At 38.2% G+C, this 21688-nt stretch overlaps 1 protein-coding gene and 1 pseudogene across 1 annotated transcript in view; one reads left to right on the top strand and one right to left on the bottom strand.

Moving 5' to 3' along the window:
- The window catches only part of NOTCH2 (notch receptor 2), a 165122-nt gene that overhangs the window by 84192 nt on the left and 59242 nt on the right, over window positions 1-21688 (top strand). The window contains exon 5 of the mRNA XM_041754312.1: window positions 3904-4026. Coding sequence (XP_041610246.1) covers window positions 3904-4026 — 123 coding nt within the window. The remainder of the gene's footprint in view (window positions 1-3903; window positions 4027-21688) is intronic.
- On the bottom strand, window positions 14722-15080 carry LOC121490556 (annotated as a pseudogene).

Here is a 21688-nt window from a genome sequence, read left to right as displayed (position 1 = left end):
ATATGTGTAACCATGACCACAGTCAATTTTAGAACATTTTTATCATTCCAAAAGAAACCCTATACCATTAGCAGTCACATTGTCTTGGTCACTAATTCTCCCCCAGCACTAGGCAACTACTAATCTACTTTCTGTTTATAGATTTGCCTGTTCTGGACATTTCATATAAATAGAAACATATGTGGTCATTTGTGATTGGTTTCTTTCACCTGACGTTTTTGTAATGTTTTCAAAGTTCATTCATGTTGTAGGAGATATCAGTACTTCATTGCTTTCATGGCTGAATAATATTCCATTGTAGATTTGCCACATTTCCCCCTACTTTTTAAAAATTGAAGTATAATTAACATACAGTGTTATATTAGTTTCAAGTGTGAAATATGATTCACGAATCCCAATCATTACTCAGTGCTCACCACATTTTATTTATCCATTCATCAATGAATTGACATTTGGGCTCCTTCTGCTTTTTTGGCTATTATGAATAATGTTACTGTGAACATTCTTGTACAAGTTGTTGGGTGGACAAATATTTTCATTTCTCTTGGGTGTATATTTAAGAGAGGAATTCCTGGGTGATGTGGTAACTGTTTAACCTTTTCAGGAACTGCCAGACTATTCAGAATGGTTGCTCTATTTTACCTTCCAACCAGCAGTATATAAAGGTTCCAATTTCTGTACATCCTCACTAATGCTTGCTATTGTCTGTCTTTTTGATTATAACCATCCTAGTTGGTGTGAGATGACATCTCATTGTGCTTTTAATGGGCATTTCTGTGATGGCTATTGGTATTGAGCATCTTTTCATGTGCTTATGGCCATTTGTATATCATCTTCGGAGAAATATCTATTCAGGTCCTTTACTCATTCTGTAATGGGCTATTTGCCTTATTATCGTATTATTTATACTGTATTTTTATAATTGCTGTAAGAGTTCTTTATATATCCTGAATACAAGTCTCTTATCAGATATATGATTTACAAATATTTTCTCTCATCCCGTGGGCTGTTTTTTTACTTTCTTGATGGTATCTTTTGAAACCCAAATGTTTTTAGTTTTGTTGAAATCCAAACTTACTAATTTTTCTTTTGTTGCTTATACTTTTGGTCATATTTATGAAAGCTTTGCCTACCCCAAGTCACAGAGATTCACTCCTGTGTTTTCTCATGAGAGTCTTATAATTTTAATTCTTAGGTTTTAAGTTAATTTTTTATATTATGGAATGTGAAAGGGGTCCAATTTATTCTTTCACCTGTAGATATTCAGTTGTCCCAGCACCATTTACTGAATTAAGTTCTCTATGTATCTAATTAATTTATTCTTTACAGTAATCCTCTGTAGTAGGCCCTGTTAATTACCCCATAGAGGAAAAAAAGTTCTAGTATCTTACCCCTGTTCACTCACCTATTGCATGGAAATGTTGAAAGTTGAACCATGGCCCCAAAGGCCATGCTTTAATCATGAATTAACTCTTACCAACCTGCCTTCTTATGTGCTTACCTTTGACAGGGGAAAACTACCTTGAAAATAGTCAATTATAAAAATAAAACATTTTATTTCTTATAGTTGTGGTTATGCTGAAATGCTTCTGCTTTCTTTGTCTGTGGTTGGTGAATTCAGTTAGTTGTAGCATCAGCTAATGTAAATTCAGGGTCACAGTTTCAATTCCTAATAGTTTGGCTATAAGGGCTTTATCACCTCCCTGATACTGTAGTCAACCATATTAGTCTTACTCATCATAAAGATCAAGTTACCAGTTATAAAATACCACTAGACCATGCAGGTTCCAGCAGTGGTGGGCCAGGAGCCCTATTTTCCTCCCACACTCTAAAACTGTATCTTTTACTTTTCTAAAGAATGTTTCCATTAAGAGCACTACAGTAGGAGCAAAGACCTCAGTTATTGTTCAGACACTGCTACTTGGTAGATCTGTAGATTTGTGCTTACTTTGTCTTAATTATGGGTGGGCTTAAACCAGTATTTTCTGACTCCATTCATTTGTAAGACTTTCATACAGTTAAACAGATCTATGAGTAATAGGATAAATTTTTAAAAATCTGAGTCTATAAAAAATTTTATGGTCTCTCTTAAGCTTACTTAGTAATTCATCTCCTTGAATGGACTGTATACCAAATGCCTAGAGAAATATAATTCTCTTTATCAAGCTTTCATTTATTCCCATCTTCCATGACATGATTTCCTTTGGTGTCGGTAATTTTTTTTTTTCTGCTTGGTTTATACCTGTTTACATGACTGCCACTTTATTTAGAGAAACCAGCCATGTTGCAGCCAGTGCAGATGTAGAATATCACAGTAGCTTGTGGTAGGAATGAATAAAGCAGGGTGTGATTGGTATCTGTCCCATTCACCAGGCTGTAAATACCTCCAAAGCAGGGACATTCTGTCTTTTTTACTCACAGTTATATCCCCATTGCTTAGCATAAGACCCAATAAGTGTTTTAAGTGAGAGAAGAAAAACCTTCAGGGACATTTTGAAGAGCCAAATACTTAGTCATACTGTATTTCAAATGGGAATGTTCAGTTGAACATTCAGTTTTAAAGCTGGTAGTCTTGGGATGCTTGGACAGCTCAGTGATTGAGCATCTGCCTTCAGCTCAGGGCATGATCCCGGGGTCCTGGGATCGAGTCCTGCATCGGGTTCCCTGTGGGGGAGCCTGCTTTTCCCTCTGCCTATACCTCTGCCTCTCTCTCTGTGTGTCTCTTGTGAATAAATAAAATCTAAAAAAAAAAGCTGGTAGTCTTCTATTTCACTAGCTGTGGAATTTGGTAGCAAGGAGAAAGAAAGGAAAAGCTCAGTATATAAATTACAGAGAAACACACTATGGGTAGTTAAGTTGAAGTTTGGTGTGCTGGTTTCATTTTTTTATTAAAGGGAAAAATTAAAAGAAGGAAGTAATGCTTTAAATGTGGAGAGAGGGATAAAGAATTTGAAGGTTTGGTAAGTTTAATTAATAATAATGCCACCCCATTTTCGGATACGTTTTTATATTTATAATATAAATATATTTTACTCATGATATGGCACTTACAACAACCTAGAAAGACAGGTTGGGCAGGTGGAATCAGCCTCATTTTACAGATGAGGAAGCTAATTCAGAGTTTGTAATTTAGTATGTGTTAAATAGCTTATAGGTAGTCAGATTGGAACTTGATCCATATCTTCAGACTGTGAGCTCAATATTTTTTTCATGTTCTGCACCCCCACTTAGTTTTCCCAAGCATCCTAAGAATAAAGTAAATTATTTTAAATTTAATTAGGTGATCTTTTATCTGTTCTCCTCATTAAAAAAAATATATTTTATTTCTTTATTTGACAAAACGAGAGAGAGAGAGAGAGAGAGAGACAGCACAAGCAAAGGGTAGGGGCAGAGGAGAGGGAGAAGCAGGCTCCCTGCTGAGCAGGGAGCACAACGGAGGGCTTGATCCCAGGCCCCCCGAGATCATGACCTGAGCCGAAAGTAGATGCTTAACCCGCTGAGCCACCCAGGCACCCCTATTCTCCTCATTCATCTAGCACGGAGCTGGGGAAAATCTAATATCCTCCCCCTTCCCTTTTTAAGAACCAGTGAATAGTTGTCTAAGTAGACATTTTTCTTCACTGGGATTTTATTTCACAAAAACACTTTGAAATACTTGTGATGTAACTATGAAGGCGTGTTATTGGCATAACGAGTCACTTTTAACTGTCTAGCATCTCTCAAGGCAAGATAAGACAGAAGATTGGGGGATTTTTTTGTATGCTGAGTCCTGGGTTGACTGGCTGCTGGCTACTGAACTGAAACAATGAAGTAGGTCTGTTCTGATGACCATGTTCTGTGGAAGAGCTGATCACTTACTTCTGCATGAGAATTCATTATTTTCTCTTGTTCTTCTCTATCCAGGTTTTGAAGGGATCACCTGTGAGCGGAATATTGATGACTGCCCTAACCACAAGTGTCAGAATGGAGGGGTTTGTGTGGATGGGGTTAATACTTACAACTGCCGCTGTCCCCCTCAGTGGACAGGTATGCACACTGTGGTAAATTAAGCAGAACGGGGCATGGATTGGTAAGGAGAGGCAGGCTGTTTTTCAAGTAGACACCTTTTACAAGGGTCTCTGTGTTATATCATTGGGGATAGTGCTAACCCCAAATGTTCTTCTCTGCTCATTTAAAGAAAAATATTTTCACAGGTTATTGGGCTGGTGCTCTGAACTCAGCACTTCAGCACTATGCTAAGGTACTATGGCAGATACGAAAGAAGAGCAATTACTGACAGACTCTGAGGTCTGGGAAAAACAGCACATTGTGTAGGATATAGTAGATACTTAACACATATTTGAGAGGAAAAGAACATAATTAACTATGAAAATATAAATGTTCTCACCACACTTACAGAGAAATGGTTTATGCTTAGTAATGGTGTGTTAACTAATCTTGTTGTAGTAATCATTTTGCTACACACATTATAAATGTGTATCAAGTCATCACATTGTATTTATACTTTAAACTTATACAATATTATGTGTCAAATATATCTAGTAAAGCTGGAAAAAAACCACTGCAACTTAAGTTTTGATGTAGTATCAAAGAATAATCATAATTATATGAAAAGGCTATTAAAATACTCTTCTTTCAACTAAAAAATGAAAATAAGACTTATACAGACTACGAGAGTTCAGAGCTTATTCATGGACAGAAATCCATCTCATATTATTGCCATGTCCTATAGTTATGCAAAGGGTTGGGCAGACAGCCTTGATGACATACTTTTTATGACACCCCTCTACACTTCTTTTTCCTTTTTTGTATCCCTTTTTGTACATTGGACAAGAACAGATTTTTCAGGCTCAGACATTAGTCTTGTTTAATTTTACAACCTCTTGGAAGTGTCTGATGTTGTCTTAGGCAGATTTTCCACTTATTTTTGAAAGTTAAGTGATTTTATGCAGACATTTGGTTCTAATTTCTGTTTATATCTATTTATCTAACTGAAAGTGGAAACAATTAAGAACTGATTAAGTGACTAAGAACTAAGCCTTTTTGAGAGAACTTGATGATTTAATATGGAAACCTAAGAATAAATTAATGTTATAAGGAAGAAACTTCAGGGGCGCCTGGGTGACTGTTGGTTAAGTGGGTGCCTTTGTCGCAGGTCGTGATCCCAGGGTCTTGGGATCAAGTCCTTCATTGGGCTCCCTGCTCCATGGGCAGCCTTCCTCTCCCTCTCCACCACTTGTGCTTTCTCTCTTTTTCTCTGAAATAAGTAAATAAAATCTTAAAAAAAAAAAAAAAAGAAAAAAAAAAAAAGAAACTTTAGCACCAGTGAGAGATTTTTGCCCAGCAAAGAAGTCTTAATGTTGGATTGCTGCCATTACTACCTGATATTCTTTAGAATCTCCAAATTGCTTTCCCTTATTTGTAGGAGCTAATTATTTAGAGTACCCTTTAGAGCTGTACACTAATAATAGAAAAGATTAAAAGGGTTTAAAACTTTAGTAACATGATTTCCTAGAATGGCACACATTTCTGATTTTAATCCCCAACTTGTCCTTTTTTTTTTTTAAAGATTTTATTTATTTATACATGAAAGACACAGAGAGAGGCAGAGACACAAGCAGAGAGAGAAGCAAGTTCCATGCAGGTAACCTGATGTGGAACTCGATCCTGGGACCGCAGGATCACTCCCTGGGCCAAGGGCAGGCATTTAACCGCTGAGCCACCCAGGCATCCCCAGCTTATCCTTTTTAATACTTAGTACTGAGTTTCCCTGGAATTTCTTCTTGGTGTCTTGATCCTAGGACTTCACTCCCAATACTCTGCTTTTTCTGTCATATTCTCTCTTCTCCTTAGCTTTTGCTGTTTCTCTGGTAGATTTTTTCAGATGCCATTTTTCTTTTCAATTCAAAAAAATTACTATGAAGTTCATTACATGAGAGAACTGGAAAGATTTAAATTTTTCTCTTTTTAATGATCCTTAGAGTGGTTTTGGACAGGATAAGATGCTTGTTAGGAACTTGGCCCTATTCTAATCTCTCTTTGCTCTGTGGGAGAGTGGCTCTTTGTTGTACATGGTACTAGGCTTCTGATGCCAATGAAGATTAAATGATTTCTTTGATGCTGTACTCTATTTTCTGCTTTGATATTAATTAGGAAGGTGCAATCTTGGGAAAGCTCTCCCAGTGAAGTGATATTTTATCAAAATTTCTTGCTCCAGGACATTTAATAAATACCGTATGTCTCTTTCTCCATGTACTTTTGTATTTTCTAGAAAGGATAACAGATTTCTAGAGAAGTTCAGTATGACAATATTTATTTCTTTTGATCTGCTGTCATTTAAAATGATTCTCAGTCTTTGATTTCCTACCATAGGTTTCCTTCCTCTTTTTCGGTCATGCCGATTCTTTGATTTCTAGTGGCCTTGTTGTTCCAGCCTTGTTTTTGCTATCCCCATTACTAACAGGATCAAGTCCTAGGTCCTTTCTCTGCTATATGAATTCCTTCAGGTCTCAGCCTTGTTGGCTTCTCCGGTATTCTCATGCATCTAACAGCGCTTTATATTCCAGCAACAAGAACTGCCTCCAGTTCTCCCATATCTACTACATCTTATGTCTTCACTCACATCATTCCTCTCCCACAGATTTCCCTTCCCTACTCCTCTGCCTGTTGTCCTCACCAATTTTGCCTGCCTGGCTCAAGTCTCATGGTTCCCTCCTTCTGGGAGCTTTCTGTGACCTCTCTTCAGGCTGAGCTACATATTCTTCTCTGGGTTCCCTTACTACACTGTATGTTCATGCCTCAGAGATAATGTTCACCATGTTAATTTTGGCATTATTATATGCTTGAGGTGAGGGAAATACCGAGGTATAGGGTTACTGAACTGTTGTTGATAATACAGTTACTAGAGCTCTCTACACACCTTTGTTCTCAGTAGCATACAGCTGAACTGTTCACCTTCCCAGCCCTCACCTCAGTCTGAGAAGAATAGAAAGAAAAATGGGAGTCAGATACTGATATCAGAGCTATAAATTCAGATTACTATTTTCTGCTTTATACAAATTAAAGAAATGAATGGAGCTGGGAGTTAACTAGTGTTTGTTAGTAACCAAATACTGTGCTAATTACAATGTTTTGTTTTGTGTAATCTTTGTGATAACTGAATCAAGGGTAGAGTTTATTAAATATCCTTTTTACAGATAGTAATGGATATTCAGAAGGGTTAAACAGTTTACTCAAGGCACATAATGGTTGGGTTAGGGTTTGAATCTAGGCTTGTTGAACCCTGGGTCTGTGCTCAAATCTGTGGTCTTTTTCTATACAAATTGACTCTGCAGGTTCCTTTTTATTTTTTTAAGGATTTTGAATCTTTTAAGTAGACAGTGTTCAATTTACAATTTTATTATTTAAGGATGTGGTGATTTATTGTTTTTTTTTCTATTTTAGAAATTTTCCTAATTATTTTGAAATTAGAAGTCAATATTGAGTGAATATTTTATATTCGGGCAGGTGATTTTTTTTCACCATATCCAAGAACCTTATTGCAATTTTGTTCAGACTTCCCCCTACAATTTGCAGCAAGAGCTGAAGCACTTGAGTGTTTGGTCTGGGTTTTGACACAATAGTAAAAGGAGGTTGGAGTAGTCTACTAGGAGAGGAAATGAAGTTGCCAGGTATCTGAAAAAGAATGGATGGAATTGGGCAGCCCGGGTGGCGCAGCAGTTGAGCACCGCCTGCAGCCCAGGGCGTGATCCTGGAGACCCAGAATCGAGTCCCATGTCAGGCTCTCTGTATGATGCCTGCTTCTCCCTTTGCCTGTGTCTCTGCCTCTCTGTCTCTATGAATAAATAAATAAAATCTTTAAAAAAAATGGATGGAATTATATAGCTGAAGAAACTAGATATCAATTTGAAATAAAGGAGATTATGAATTTCACCTATTTTTTAAATTAAGTTTTTTATTTTAATTCTAGTGTAGTTAACATACAGCACTATATTAGTTTATAATGAGAGGAGCCTGATACTATGTTGTTTTATAAATATGCATACAGAGAAGGTTTGGTCTTTAGTAGCAAGTTCTGGGCTTTAAGATAACCAGAAATTTTTTCTGAGCCTCTTCATGGTTTGATTTGGGATAAATGAATCAGCTTCCTTTTCTTCAGAAGGCTTTCTTTTGCTATCCATAGAACTCTAACATCTCTTAGTTACTTTACTGGGATATTAGGGGAATAAGTGGTATAATAAAAAAACCTTTTGAGCCTTTCATTTATCATATAGGTTAAATTACATTTAATTGTAATTGTAAATTACAATTACAACTGAAAATTGCACTTACGTAAAACATTCCAGATCCGTGCTGTTTGATATGGTAGACATGAGCCGCATTTTACTGTTGAGTATCTGAAATGTGACAGGCCAAATTGAGATGTGCCACAGCTGTAAAATACCTGAATTTGTTTTTTTTTTTTTTAATTAATTTTTATTGGTGTTCAATTTACCAACATACAGAAAAACACCCAGTGCTCATCCCATCAAGTGTCCACCTCAGTGCCCGTCACCCATTCCCCCCCACCCCCCGCCCTCCTCCCCTTCCACCACCCCTAGTTCGTTTCCCCGAGTTAGGAGTCTTTATGTTCTAAAATACCTGAATTTGAATAAGACTTAGTATGAAAAACAAAAGCAAAAATGTCTTACTAATAATGTTTTAAATATTGGTTTAGATACCTAAATGATAGCATTTTGGATATAGTGAGTTAAAATATTATATTAAAATTGATTTCATCTGTTTCCCTTTCTTTTGTTTAAGTGCTACCAGAAAATTTTAAATTAAATCTGTGTATCTCATGATATATTTTTGGACAGCACTCCTTTAAGTAAGAAGTTAGGTTCTGTAGGTATTACCACTGCTGCTACTATGTAGGAGTATCCTCTCTGATCTGGGCTGGTAAAGGGATAGACTTGAAGACTCTGATCTGGGCTGGTAAAGGGATAGACTTGTCTATACAGGGGGCCTTGGGTTTGTCTCACTAGAAGAAAGCATGTTGGCCTTGTTCTAATGTGGTTGCCACATCAGTTGTGGACGAAACTGTGTTCTAATCTAGTCTTCTCACCTGACATGTCCATCAGGAACAGTATTAGTTTGTACCTTCAAAAGGTATCATTCTTCTGGATGAACTGAAGCCCAGGTAGAAGAAAGAAATTGGTCTTGGGATTTGGGCAAATGGTTTACTTTTTATAGGAATTTTGTTATAGAGATAAGCCTGAGTAGTTGGATGTTCCTTTAGGAAAATGGAAATAAACCTAAGGATTTGGTGAAGCCTGAGCACAAATGTTTTTACTATTACCATATTTGGCCCCAAGCCATCTTATGAGAGAAGTTCTGCTCTGGCAGGTATCCACTTAAGAAAAAAAAATTTATAAATGCTCCCAAATTAATTAAACCAGTGTAGATTGATGTTTTGTCTACACAGATTATTATTTGAATTTTCTTTTTAAAGGTTCATTTCCTTCAGAATTAAAGTTGCCTCTAAACTCAACTCACAAATTCCTCTCTGGCAGCTTTTGGTTTGGGTTCACTCATAGGGCAGACGTGATTTATTTTCTTGTGCTTGTTATTAACCCAGAAATGTAATTTCAGCTTGGGCTTGGAATAGTGCTTTGGGACATTAAGCAGAAGTGAACAGTGGAAGTTAGGTGGACATGAGTCAAATAAAACCAACCACATTTTCTCTCAGCTCTCCTTTTATAATTGATGAGCCCAAAGAATTGTTTAAAACTCCCTTTACTGTCAATTGTTCCAATTTCAGTAAAAATTTTTGGCATGAATCAGCAAGTACATACTCCTAGAGGTGGTGCCGTAGCTAGCTCCTATGTTTAGGAGTGGAGTCTTTTCATAGCAGTATTTTGATTTTGAACTAGATGCCTCATTTCAGTCTAGCCTTCAGTTGGTGACAAGCTGTTCCCTAGGGTGAGGGTTTTCTCACAACCACTTTTCTGTTTTTTAAATACTATAGGGATGGAGGTTTTTGGTTGAGAGTGGGAACTGTTTATATCTGAGGCTGAAAAGTATTCTCATTTGCATTCTGCATGAGGGAATGGGAAAATGCATCTCCCATTTCAGTTCTCTGCTGTGAACCTGATTGTAAGGACTTGATAAAAGCCTGTTTTCTGGAATTCTGCTTCACCACCCAATTTCAGTTTGCTATCTGTTGGGCAGATTGCCTGAGTGCTAACCTGAAGCACCCTCATCCTAAAGGTATCAAAGTTGATGAGTGGTCACATTGGTGTGAACAGGGGAGGGTGGTTAGGATAGCCCCCCATATAACATAGGAGGTAAGACTGAGGGATCTTTTTTGTCCTTGTGGTTCATGACTCAATGTCTGGCTTTGCCCACATCCCAGGCAAGATATAGTTTCTTTCCATGGCTTTTCAAGCCCCCACAGAATTGTTGTAAGGCATCTTCAATAACATATTTAATAACAGTTAACAGTAACTCACTGTTATATCGAATGTATTATGCTGGATGCTGTAAGAGACACAAAAAAATAAATTCTTATCTTTTAAGGATGATCAAATTCACTAGGAAAAAAGAAGAAAGTCTATACATAACCATAGTAGAAGGTAGGAACTATAAATGAACATGATTTTTGAGAAGACGTGGGTAGAAATTGGGGGTCATCTAAGTACTTGGTTGGATGAAGGGGGAAATAGAGTAGATTAACTTCTGTTTTGAATCTGTGTAATGAGAGAATGGGGGTTCTATTAACAGTGATAGAGAAATGGGCTAGAAATGCTGGTGAGTTTGAGGTGAGTTTTCCAAGAGAAAAACACTTAAAGACCCAGGAGGTCAGATGAGAGGCAGGAGCTCTAGACTCCAATTTTGAGTCTTGTTTTTGGGTGCCCTGGGGATGTATCAGATCTGTAAGGGAAAATGTGTGATGTGAGAAGAACAGAGAGTTTGGACCTAAATTATGAGAAAAGTCCACATGTCAGAAAATGGAGGAGGCAAGGGATCCAAAGACAGAAGGTGGCAGAAAGGGATGTGTGTGAGTTGGGAAGAAGCTCTGCCACGACAATAAACCCTGAGCCAGGGGACTCCATTTTAAGACTGTGCCTTTGCCTCAACTCTGCATGCCTCTGTGGAGCTATCTCTGGTACTTACCACTGTTCCTGGTTTATATATGCTTATCTCACCTGAGAGATTCTCAGCCTCTGAAGGATGGGGATAGTGTTACTTATTTTGGAATTCTTGGGACCAGTTTTAACATATAGTAGTTATTGAATGAATGACAAGAGACTGAAATGAGAATAACTGCAAAGATTTAATCACAATTTTTAAGGTCATTGGAAATCTTCTAAAATGTAGTTTTAATATTAGGGAGGGAAGGATGCCAAATTGCAAGGGGTTAAATTAGGAAAAAGTGGGTATTGAGGAGGGAGGAAGGGGAGGAGTGAATATAGATCACTTATTCAAGATTTTTTACAGCTAAAAGAGGGAGAAATGCAGGGCAGTAGCTAGAGGGGACAGATATTTCATTCGATTGACTGACAGAACCTTGTCTAGACTGAGTTGGGGCAGCTAGAAAGGGGTTGGTTAATGAACTGGATTATTTAGGAGGGCTTCACTCTCACGAGTGTTAATGGGGGCTAATTCGATGAAATGGTTGTTGGGAATGGAGAAAGAGAGAGATGGGAAGTCAGAATTGAAGTACCAAATTTGAGATCTTGTGGTTGGAACAATGAGTGTCTCGTAATGAGATCCAGAATGTGAGTGTGCTTGTGATGTGGAGCGGAGGTGGTGGCTGTTGAGTTGAGAAAAGTAAAGTACTCTTAGTTTGGATGACCTTATTAGTTCTCAACCAAGATATTAATTTCATGGGAGATAGGAAAGGAAAGATTCATGGAAGTGGAAATTGGTCCATGAGGACAAGGGATAGAGGTGAGATTATTTATTTATTTATTTATTTATTTATTTATTTATTGAGGTGAGATGATTTAAATTATAGTATTTAGTGTTTTTTTTTTTTAAAGGTATACATGGGCAGCCCGGGTGGCTCAGCGGTTTAGTGCCACCTTCAGCCCAGAGCATGATCCTGGAGACCCGGGATCGAGTCCCACGTCCGGGTCCCTGCATGGTGCCTGCTTCTCCCTCTGCCTGTGTCTCTGCCTCTCTGCCTCTCTCTCTCTCTCTCTGTCTCTCATGAGTAAATTTTTTTAAAAATCTAAAAAAAAAAAAATTGGGGTTTGACTCCATCTCTACTTTTTAGCGTCAAAAGTGAAACAGCATATACTAATTGCCTCTTCTGTAAGATGAGGAATAAGCATACTCTTGGTTCTCTGTATCTTCTCTCTGGATTTTGTTTATATGATCTAGGATTTAAAAATTCATACCGTAGTAATGCTATTGAATTTGAAAAATCTTAAGCATTTTCTTTAAAAATTCTTCTTTTTTTATTTTTAAAGATTTCATTTGGGGATCCCTGGGTGGCTCAGTGGTTTAGCACCTGCCTTTGACCCAGGGCGTGACCCTGGAGTCCCGGGATCGAGTCCCACGTTGGGCTCCTGGCATGGAGCCTGCTTCTCCCTCCTCCTGTGTCTCTGCCTCTCTCTCTCTCTATGTCTATCGTGAATGAATGAATGAATGAAAATAAATAAATAAATAAATAAATAAACCTTTTAAAAAAATAAAGAGTTCATTTATTTATTCATGAAAGACACAGAGAGAGAGGCAGAAACACAGGCAGAGGGAGAATTGGGCTCCATGCAGGGAGCCTGTTGTGGGATCCATCTTGGGACTCTGGGATCACCACCTGAGCTGAAGCTCAGACCCTCAATTGCTGAGCCACCAGGCATCCCTTTAAAAATTATTCTTGATGTTCACATTGCTTTATAGTCCAGTTTATAATATTTTGGACTTAATTCTGTATGTAACTTGTTTTGTGTTGATCTGCCAGTACCTTAAATTTATAACCTTTCATTCTGGGATTCTTTATTTTGATTTATTTTTTCAGTCAGATGAGTACATCTTGGAGTAATGTTTTTTTCCAGAAAAGCTGCATGTTGGCATATCTTCAGAGCTCTTAGATACTTGAAAAATAGCTTTTGATTTAGTTGCCTTCATATGCAAATGGCATCCTGTTTAGATAATGAATTCTTGGGTCACAAATCAATCTTATAAGGTTCCTAGTATTGTTCCGTTGCATCTGTGAGCATTATAGGAAAGTCCAGTATCAGAGAAGTTAGGCTCTCTCCACCTCTCCCTTCTTCTTCTTTTTTTAAAATAACATATTTAACCGGTATTGGTAAAGGTATATCCTGATAATTTTTTCTCCTAGTACTTTTGAGCCCTTTGGATCTGGAGACTTAGGTCTATTCTCACTTCAGAAAAGATTATTCTTTTCATTTGCTTTTTTATCTTCAGGAACACCTATTATCTTAACTAGGTCTTCATTCTTCCCATAGCTAAGATCTTGTGTCTGATATTTTAATTTTCTTTGCAATTTTTGAGAGCTTCTTGAGCTTTTTCTTTAAACACTGATTTATTTTTATTTTTCTTCATTATCAGTTCTGTCCTTCATGGCTTCTGATTATGATTTTTATTTGAATTACATTTTTATATTCTTATATATTTGTTCATTGCATCTAGGTCCTCTATATTTCTGGTTTTTTTTCTCAGCCTATCTCTCTTCATCAGAGTCCAATGTCCTGTATTATTTTTCATTTCTTTTTCAAACCTACATTTGTCTACATTTCTTGAGAATACAGAGCCAATTCTTTCTATCCTGAAAGGGAACTTTTTTCCACAGGTGTACTCTTCATCTACATCTTAAGGGATACCTTCTCCATCTTTCCTATTGCAGAATGTTTTAGTAGGTCCCATATTGTTGTTTTTCCCATTTTACTCATTCTGCTCATAGTAACTGCTTACCCATAAATAGAATCGGTTGATTTTCTTTGGAACCCCTGCTGTAGTGAGGTGAGGGGCTCTTTATGTAAACTGGTTTAACAGCCCAGCAACCCAAGAAGGTGGCAAGAGAACCAGTGTGTTGGCTTCCTAGCAGGGGGATTGAAGCTTGGCACTGTTTTCTTCTTGTTGTGTGGAGAAGTCTTTATGCCAGGGGTCAGGTTTGTGAACATTCAGCACTGGCACAACATCCATTACTCTCCATACAGTGGCCGAGCCTGTATGCTCTTTGGTGCTGCTGCATCCGGAATTTGCCCCAGATTCACTGCAAACTCTCTTGTTGCTCTAGCGGCCACAGGAGCCCTGGGACTCCCCAGTGCTTTAAATTGCTATTGACCTGGAGGGGTGAGGTGGAGTTCAGTCCATTCTCCTCACAGCAACAGAGTGGGCTTTCTGAAACACAAATTGGATTGTGTTATTTCTTTGCTTAAAATGCTTCAGTGGGTCCTCCTTGTCTTTGGATAGAGTTCCAAGACTGTATATAATTCCCTCTCCAGCCATATCTTCCCTGATCCATGTCTTATAAGTGAACCACACTGATTTTTTTTCATTGACTCAAATGAGGTGTGCTTTTTCTTCTGTTCAAACCAGTACACATACACTTACTTCTCTACCTCTACCCTCTTCCTACACACGCTTCCACACACATGCACACTCTTATACAAACCAGTTAACATATAAAGTTACTTTCTCTCTCTCTTGTTAACAGTAGTTTAAAGTTTATTCAACTATGCTGCAAGTTATTCCGACTTTAAGGTATCATCAGATGGCATATTTATGAGTTTATTCTCAAGATATTCTGTTGTGCTTCTCTCTATCTCTTTTATAGATCTATGCAGTCAGTCTCTGGTGCGAGGGAGTCCTCTGGGTTTGGATCACATAGCAGTGAACAAATGGATAAAAAACTTTAGAAGTAGTTAAAGCAGGACACTACTGTGATCTTCAAATGTTGAGACAAAGGCTGCTGTTACTGTTAATATTTGGATGATAAATTCTTGTTGTAAATGTAACCTTAGGTAGCTTGAAGGGGTAAGTTTGTAGGGAAATAAAATTCAAAAAAACTTACTGACTTGATATGGGCTACCATTAGGTCCCATAATTGTGGCTTGCCAATGAAACATACCATCCCCAACTGGATCTGCAGAACATAGTTTCTCTGTTCTCCCACTTTATTCTCCCAAGGCAACCTATATCTATTAGAGCATTTAGCACTCTCTGTCGTAATTGTGTGTTTGGTTGTAAAATCCCTATTTACAGGGTAGAAGCCACAACTGTTTTCTTTACCATTATAATTTCAGTATATATAGGTCAGTGCCTGGCACATGGTATGTGCATATTTGTTGAATGAATGGATGAATGAATGAATGAATGAAAACATTAATTTTTTCAGTTGTTGCTGTCCCAACCTCTTCCTTCCAAATTCAGGGCTGTTACTGAGTTCTGTCAGGAGCTCTTATCCCTACTTCCTGAGATACTTTAGTATCTTTCTTCACTGTGGACCAGGTCTATCCTTTATCTATGAAACTAGACTAATTGTGTGAGAAGATTACATTTGACAACAATATAAGCACTTATCACAGAGTGTGGTACCTAGAAATTGCTTAATAAATATATTTTTACTATTTGAAGGTGGTAGCAGCATTAGGGAATAAGGAAAACATTGATTCTTTGCCTACTTACCCTCATGCAAATGGAGACAATTAGAAGGGGAGAAGAGACCTTTATTGAAGTGGACTCACTAGGGTACAGTTATTAGGGAAATCTTAGGTTTCAGTGAAAGAGGGGGAGGGTACCTGCCATAGTATAGAATTATCCCTTGAGACATAGTTAGGGTTAAAAGGCGAGATTAATTGCATGTGGCATACATGGGATGGAGTTCAGGGAGATAAAATGAAAAGTTTGGGTATTGACTGATGAATGTCAATTAGGGGGAAATGGAGACTTTGGGGATATGAAGGGTAGAGATACCCAAAAGGTGTGAAGGAGATGAGTTGAAAGATGATTATTATTTTGGGATTAGAATGACCTCAGTAAGAGAAGACTTAGATATAGATAAACTTGCTTAACAAATATTTTTGACTACTTAAATGTTATTAGCTGGGAACTATGTTAAGTGCTGTGGATTCACCAATGAAGTAAATAGCTACCACCCATTTCTTCATGGAATTTACAGTCTAGTGAGGAACACAGACATAAATCATATACTTATCTATAAAATTTTAAACTGTAATAAATGTCTTCTGGAAAAGTAGAGGTTATTAGGATAGCATATTAATTGGCAGAACTAATTGAGTTGGGGGTAGGCATGTAATGTGTCTATGAGAAGGTGACATTTCAGCTGTGGACAGTGAGTAAGAATTAGTTGGTAAGAGTGGAGATAAGAGTGCTCCAGACCCAGGCAACAGCATGTGCAAAGACCCTGAGGGGGGGGAAAGGTTATGATCCTTTTGAGAAATGGAAAAAAGCCAGAATGGCTAAAGCCAGTGGTGTTTCCAAAGGAAAGACTAGAGAGATTGGCAGAAAACATGGATAGGCCTTAGAAATCCATCCTAGGTGTAATAAAGTTACCAAACCATTTGTCATCAAAGGTTTGATCAGGCAAATGGCATAGCCCACTTATATACTGGGATCCTTTCGGTGATTCTTCAGGAAATATATTGGTCAGGATACAAGGAAACCAGGCTTTTGAAGAGTCCTAGAAAAGATGATGGTGTCTTGGGTTAGGGGGAACATTCAATGAGATTCTTGCACTTATCCATATGTATATCCTCTACTCGCACATTATCCCCTTAGCCACTTGCATACCTCCAGGCCTCATGCTTGTGCACAAGTGCACACACTTCCTCATTAGGCAGACCCTGTAGACTCCAGGTTTATACAGAATGTTTCAACCAACTCTAGACCCGGGAGGATAGGATAATCAAGCTTGTTCTCTATTCTTTCACTTCAGCAATAGAATAGATCATCTGTGTGTTGAGAAGGTTCTGTAGGGCAGAAGTTATAAAAGTGCTCTGCTGTGATATGAAAAGATCAAACTCCACACCCGGGAGCTTGGGTGACTGCTGGCTGGAAGGAGAAATTGGAGGTTGAATTCTCTTGATTTAACCATGGAAGAGAAGGTAGGACAAGGGCCAGGCAAACTCATTTTTTATATGTTCCTCATGTGTTGTTGCAATGAGAGTTGACCCTTAACAGGGCCATTGATGTGATAAAAGTTTTTCCCACACACTTCACAGTTGAGAGATGACCAGAAGGATAAGGACTTTATCCCGAAGTGCTAAGGCTCAGTGATCATTTCTTTTCTTTTCTTTTTTTCCCCCTCCTCTCACTTCCCAGTCACTTGTAATTCCAAGTCAGATTGATGGTTTGTTTGTGGTACCTTGGGAGAGCCATAATGAGCTGTTTGTATCCTGGTGTGTTGCAACTCATAAATGATGTCTGTTTAGTGGTCCACGGCTCACTGGGCTAGAGCTTGTTGCTAATGAAGCCTAGGTCACTGTTTCCATTTCAGTACAATCCTCTCGGGTTACTCTGTTATATTTACTGCCGGAGGCTGTGCCCATAATCTTACATATTTACCCTTTCGTTTTAAGACCATAGGATGAGTTAGTAAGAAAAGATCAACATGAAAACAACCTACTCTTACAAAACTGATACAGTATTCTCATTTTTCCAGTGGTGGGTTATTAGTATTGTCTTCATTAATAGCACTACTGAAACGTCTTGCTCGTTCCCTGTGTTTTTCAATTCTGCCCTGTCTCTCAATAGCCAGGTCCGAGTCCCCTTCCTTATTTAGAAGACTAACTTGATCTGCTATGACCTCACACCTCCAACATCCTTTTTAGCACTTAATGATTTCCATTTTTCATTTTGTCAATTTCTAACATTCTTCCAACTAGCTGTGCGAATGTGGACAAATTACTGAACCTCTCTGGCCCTAGTTTTCCTCATCTGTGAAATGAACGTGTTAGATTAAATCTAAGGTCTAAGTCTTTCACCTCTCTTACCAAGTGTCTAGTGAAGTGTCACATATGTAAACTGAGGTGAGTGGCAGACACAATTTCTATCTTCAAGAAACTTAGAGTCTAATGGGGACAGGGACTATAAATAATAAATAAGTACAACTTCTGATGTTGGCAGGATGGATTGAATGGAATAGATGCAGTGATGGAGAAAATTTTGGAGATGTGATTTTGGAGGTCTAGTTAAGTTAGAAGTCAAACGATGAGAAGTTACTAGCTGTATAAATAAGAGGGGAAGAATATTTGAGGCTGAGAGAATAGGATATGCAGAAATTTCTGAGGTAAGTAAGAACTTAATGTTTAATTAACCAGCAATAAGCTACAGTATCTGGAGTAAAATATATGAAGGAAAGATATGGATTTGAGATATAGTTAAGAGACAAAAGTGATCAGCCAGAAAGTTATCAGGAGCTATGGGTGGCTCCAAGTATTTAAGGTAGCAGCCAAGGATTTGGTACCAAGTAAGCCCAAACTCATGGTGGTAATAGAGAAAGTAGTTACTAAAAACAAGTTATTTCTTTTCTCCTTTGCTAATAGGACATGGGAAGGGCCTAATAGCCCACTGCCTTAGTCTTCATGTTAAATGGCAGTAGCCTGCAATATCTGGCAGGTGGCAGTTACTAAGAGGGATAATTGATGCCCTGAAAAACTTGCCTAACTGAGCATTGTGCAACATATTTTGGGAGTTCACCAGCAAAGTTTATGTGTTGACACAGATGATATCCATGCTGAGACTTGTTTGGGTGGAAGATTTAGTAGCTGAGGAGGACATGGATCCAACACAGCTCTCCCTTTTTACCAGATGTGTTTATATGCTAGGTAGCTCATAACAGTATTCTCTCATCTTCTCCCTACTAACAGAGAACCATTTGCTTTTAGTCTCTCCTATATACTACTTACTGGCAGACTAATCTTCAAATCCACTTTTGATCATGTCTTCCCCTATCCCTGAGCCTATAATAACTCCCCTTTGCTTGTTGTATCACGTTAGAATTCATACTAGAATTCAAAACCTTAAATGATCTCCAACCTTTTCTCCTTTTAAACCCTTCCCAGAGAATACCTTTTAGTTGTTTTGATGTCTTCAAAACCTAGCTCTACCACCCTCAGTGTGCCTGCCTTCTCCCTGGAGCCCGAATTTATGCTTTCTTGTTGTGGAGTAGTGGGAAAGCCCAATGACCTCAGACAGTGCACCCAACCCCTCCAGATGATTGCCATAAGCTCTTTCTATTTCAATATGTAGTGATCTTCTGCCTTTATTCACTTGTACCAAGGATGTTAATTTTTGCATGCTTCTGTGCCTTCTTGGTGTGCTTTAAGACCCTAGGATCAGGGACCTTGTCTGCAGATCTTACTGATCAAAACCAAGGCTTGGAAACTTAACTGTGCTACAGTGAGAAGGGCAGTAGATTTGGGAGTCAGGCTGGTCTGGGTTTGAATGGCAGTGCTCGTATTTACTAGCTTATGACCTTAGGAAGGTTACTTCACCTTTCCAGCCCTTATATTTCTTATTCTTAGGCTTCTGCATTGATTTCCTCCTGTGCAAGAGTAGTGGCATGAATTGCAGTATCTTAGCAGACATTCCCCTGGGAATTTTGGAGCATACACTTGTGGTGGCCACCCAGGTTACCGTTTTCCTCATTCTGGTTGATAGAATTGGAATGCAGAGAAAAACATTCTGGCAGAAATGAGCCTGGAAGGGAATATTTTTTTGGAGAAATGTGCCTGAATCTTAGAGAAAAATGATCCACTTTGTAGAAAATAACTTGTGAGCCAGTCAGTATGCTTTCAGCTATTTAGATTTGATTTCTCTTAACAATCCGTATCTAGGGATCCCTGGGTGGCGCAGCGGTTTGGCGCCTGCCTTTGGCCCAGGGCGCGATCCTGGAGACCCGGGATCGAATCCCACATCGGGCTCCTGGTGCATGGAGCCTGCTTCTCCCTCTGCCTGTGTCTCTGCCTCTCTCTCTCTCTCACTGTGTGCCTATCATAAATAAATAAAATTAATAAAAAACAACAACAAAAAAAAAACAATCCGTATCTAGCAGATACACAGTTGTCAGGTGTTCTAATCTTTAAGAACAATCTTCATTGAAAAAGTTGTGAACTGTACCTAAAAGTACATTTTATTTTTGGATAGTAATTTTGAGTCCTAAGTTTTTCCAGTAATCTGATCATGTAATGATTTTAATCCTCCCCTTCCTTCTTTATCCTCTCTACTTCCTTAGGCCTTCATGCACTTGGGAAGCCATGGTGCACAAAGATGGTTTTCATATGGTCAGACTCACACTTCAAGTATTTATTAAGAGTTTTAGAGGCAGGCAGCTCTGTTTTAAATACCACTTCTCCTGCACTCCCTGCCGCATGCTAGGCAAGTTTTTTTGTTTGTTTTGTTTTTGTTTTTTTTGTTTTTTGTTTGTTTGTTTGTTTGTTTTTTACCTCTCCAAGCTTATTTCCTCAACTATAAATGAGATAAATTTTGTGACAGCTCAAGCACAATGTCTGGTTCATTGCAGGTAAGCAGTGACTCTTGGTTTCCTTTCCCAGGGGTGCCAAATTCCCATTCCAAGCATTATTTTTGTTTTGTTTTGTTTTGTTTTGTTTTTGTTGTTGTTGTTGTTTTACCTAGTCTGTCTTACTATAATATTTAAGTGTCTGGATATTATATTGCATAAGAAATACATGTAAGATATTTTTAAACACTCAGTGTCTTAGAGTTATCACAGAGCCAGTCAAAAAGAAAAATAACATCAAATTGCTCACATTCAAGCAAATAAGTTTGGTTTGATGGTAGCATAGATGTTTGAACAAAGTGTAAGAGACAAAACTCTCAGTAATTTCCAGGTTACAGCCACTTTTCACCTACTTCTTGGGCATGTTTTCATTTCTAAATCCCATCTGTATCCTAATTATACATCTGTTTTTACTCTGAGGTAGCATTCTGCCTGTATAGTAAGGGAGCAAAGCGTTCTGTAATAAATGACATCATCTGCCTTGGGGGAAATGATTGCCAATGCATGTACTCACTCACTCATTCAGTCTGTATTAGTTAATACTGTGAGTTGCAGTTGACAGATCCCCATCTGGAATTAGGATACCTGTTGGAAGGGCCATCTCTCATTAGGAGTGGTTGGGCTTCAGGAATAACTGGAACCAGTAACGTGAATGCCACCATGATTTTGTTTTTCTGTTTACTTCTGATTTTACCCATATCATTTTGTCTGTCACCAGCCCACTTATCATTTTGGTCCATGTGGCAAAGAGTCCCTAGTCCAAAAATTTAGAAAAGGGACACAGTGATATAGCTTGTATCAGATACCCATCCTGGATCTGTCAGCTTGAGTAGGAGAGCACGATCATGTAAAAACATGGTGGCTCCTTCAAGAATTCTTGTAAAAAAAATAATTATATGGATGAAGTGGGGTTGAGGAGAAGCACACAGAAGGAAGGTGATGAGCACAGAGTTCCAGAGATGCTCAAATTCCCATCCTGCCATCCTGGGCAGTGAGATCTTAGTTACGAATACAAAAATATATTCTTGAACTGAGGTTGCTTGTAGGCAAATGATGGGAGATGGATGTGCAATCAGATAAGTACAACAGAGTGATACTAGTTCTATAATAATGGATGTATATATTAGAGGTAAAAGATAGATGGTCAGTTAGGTTAGATCAGACACAACTAACTTCTGTTAGCAATGATGGCTA

The sequence above is a fragment of the Vulpes lagopus genome, chromosome 5 (assembly GCF_018345385.1).
Source record: "Vulpes lagopus strain Blue_001 chromosome 5, ASM1834538v1, whole genome shotgun sequence".
Taxonomy (NCBI): Eukaryota; Metazoa; Chordata; class Mammalia; order Carnivora; family Canidae; genus Vulpes; species Vulpes lagopus.
This window is presented reverse-complemented; position numbering and strand designations above follow the sequence as displayed.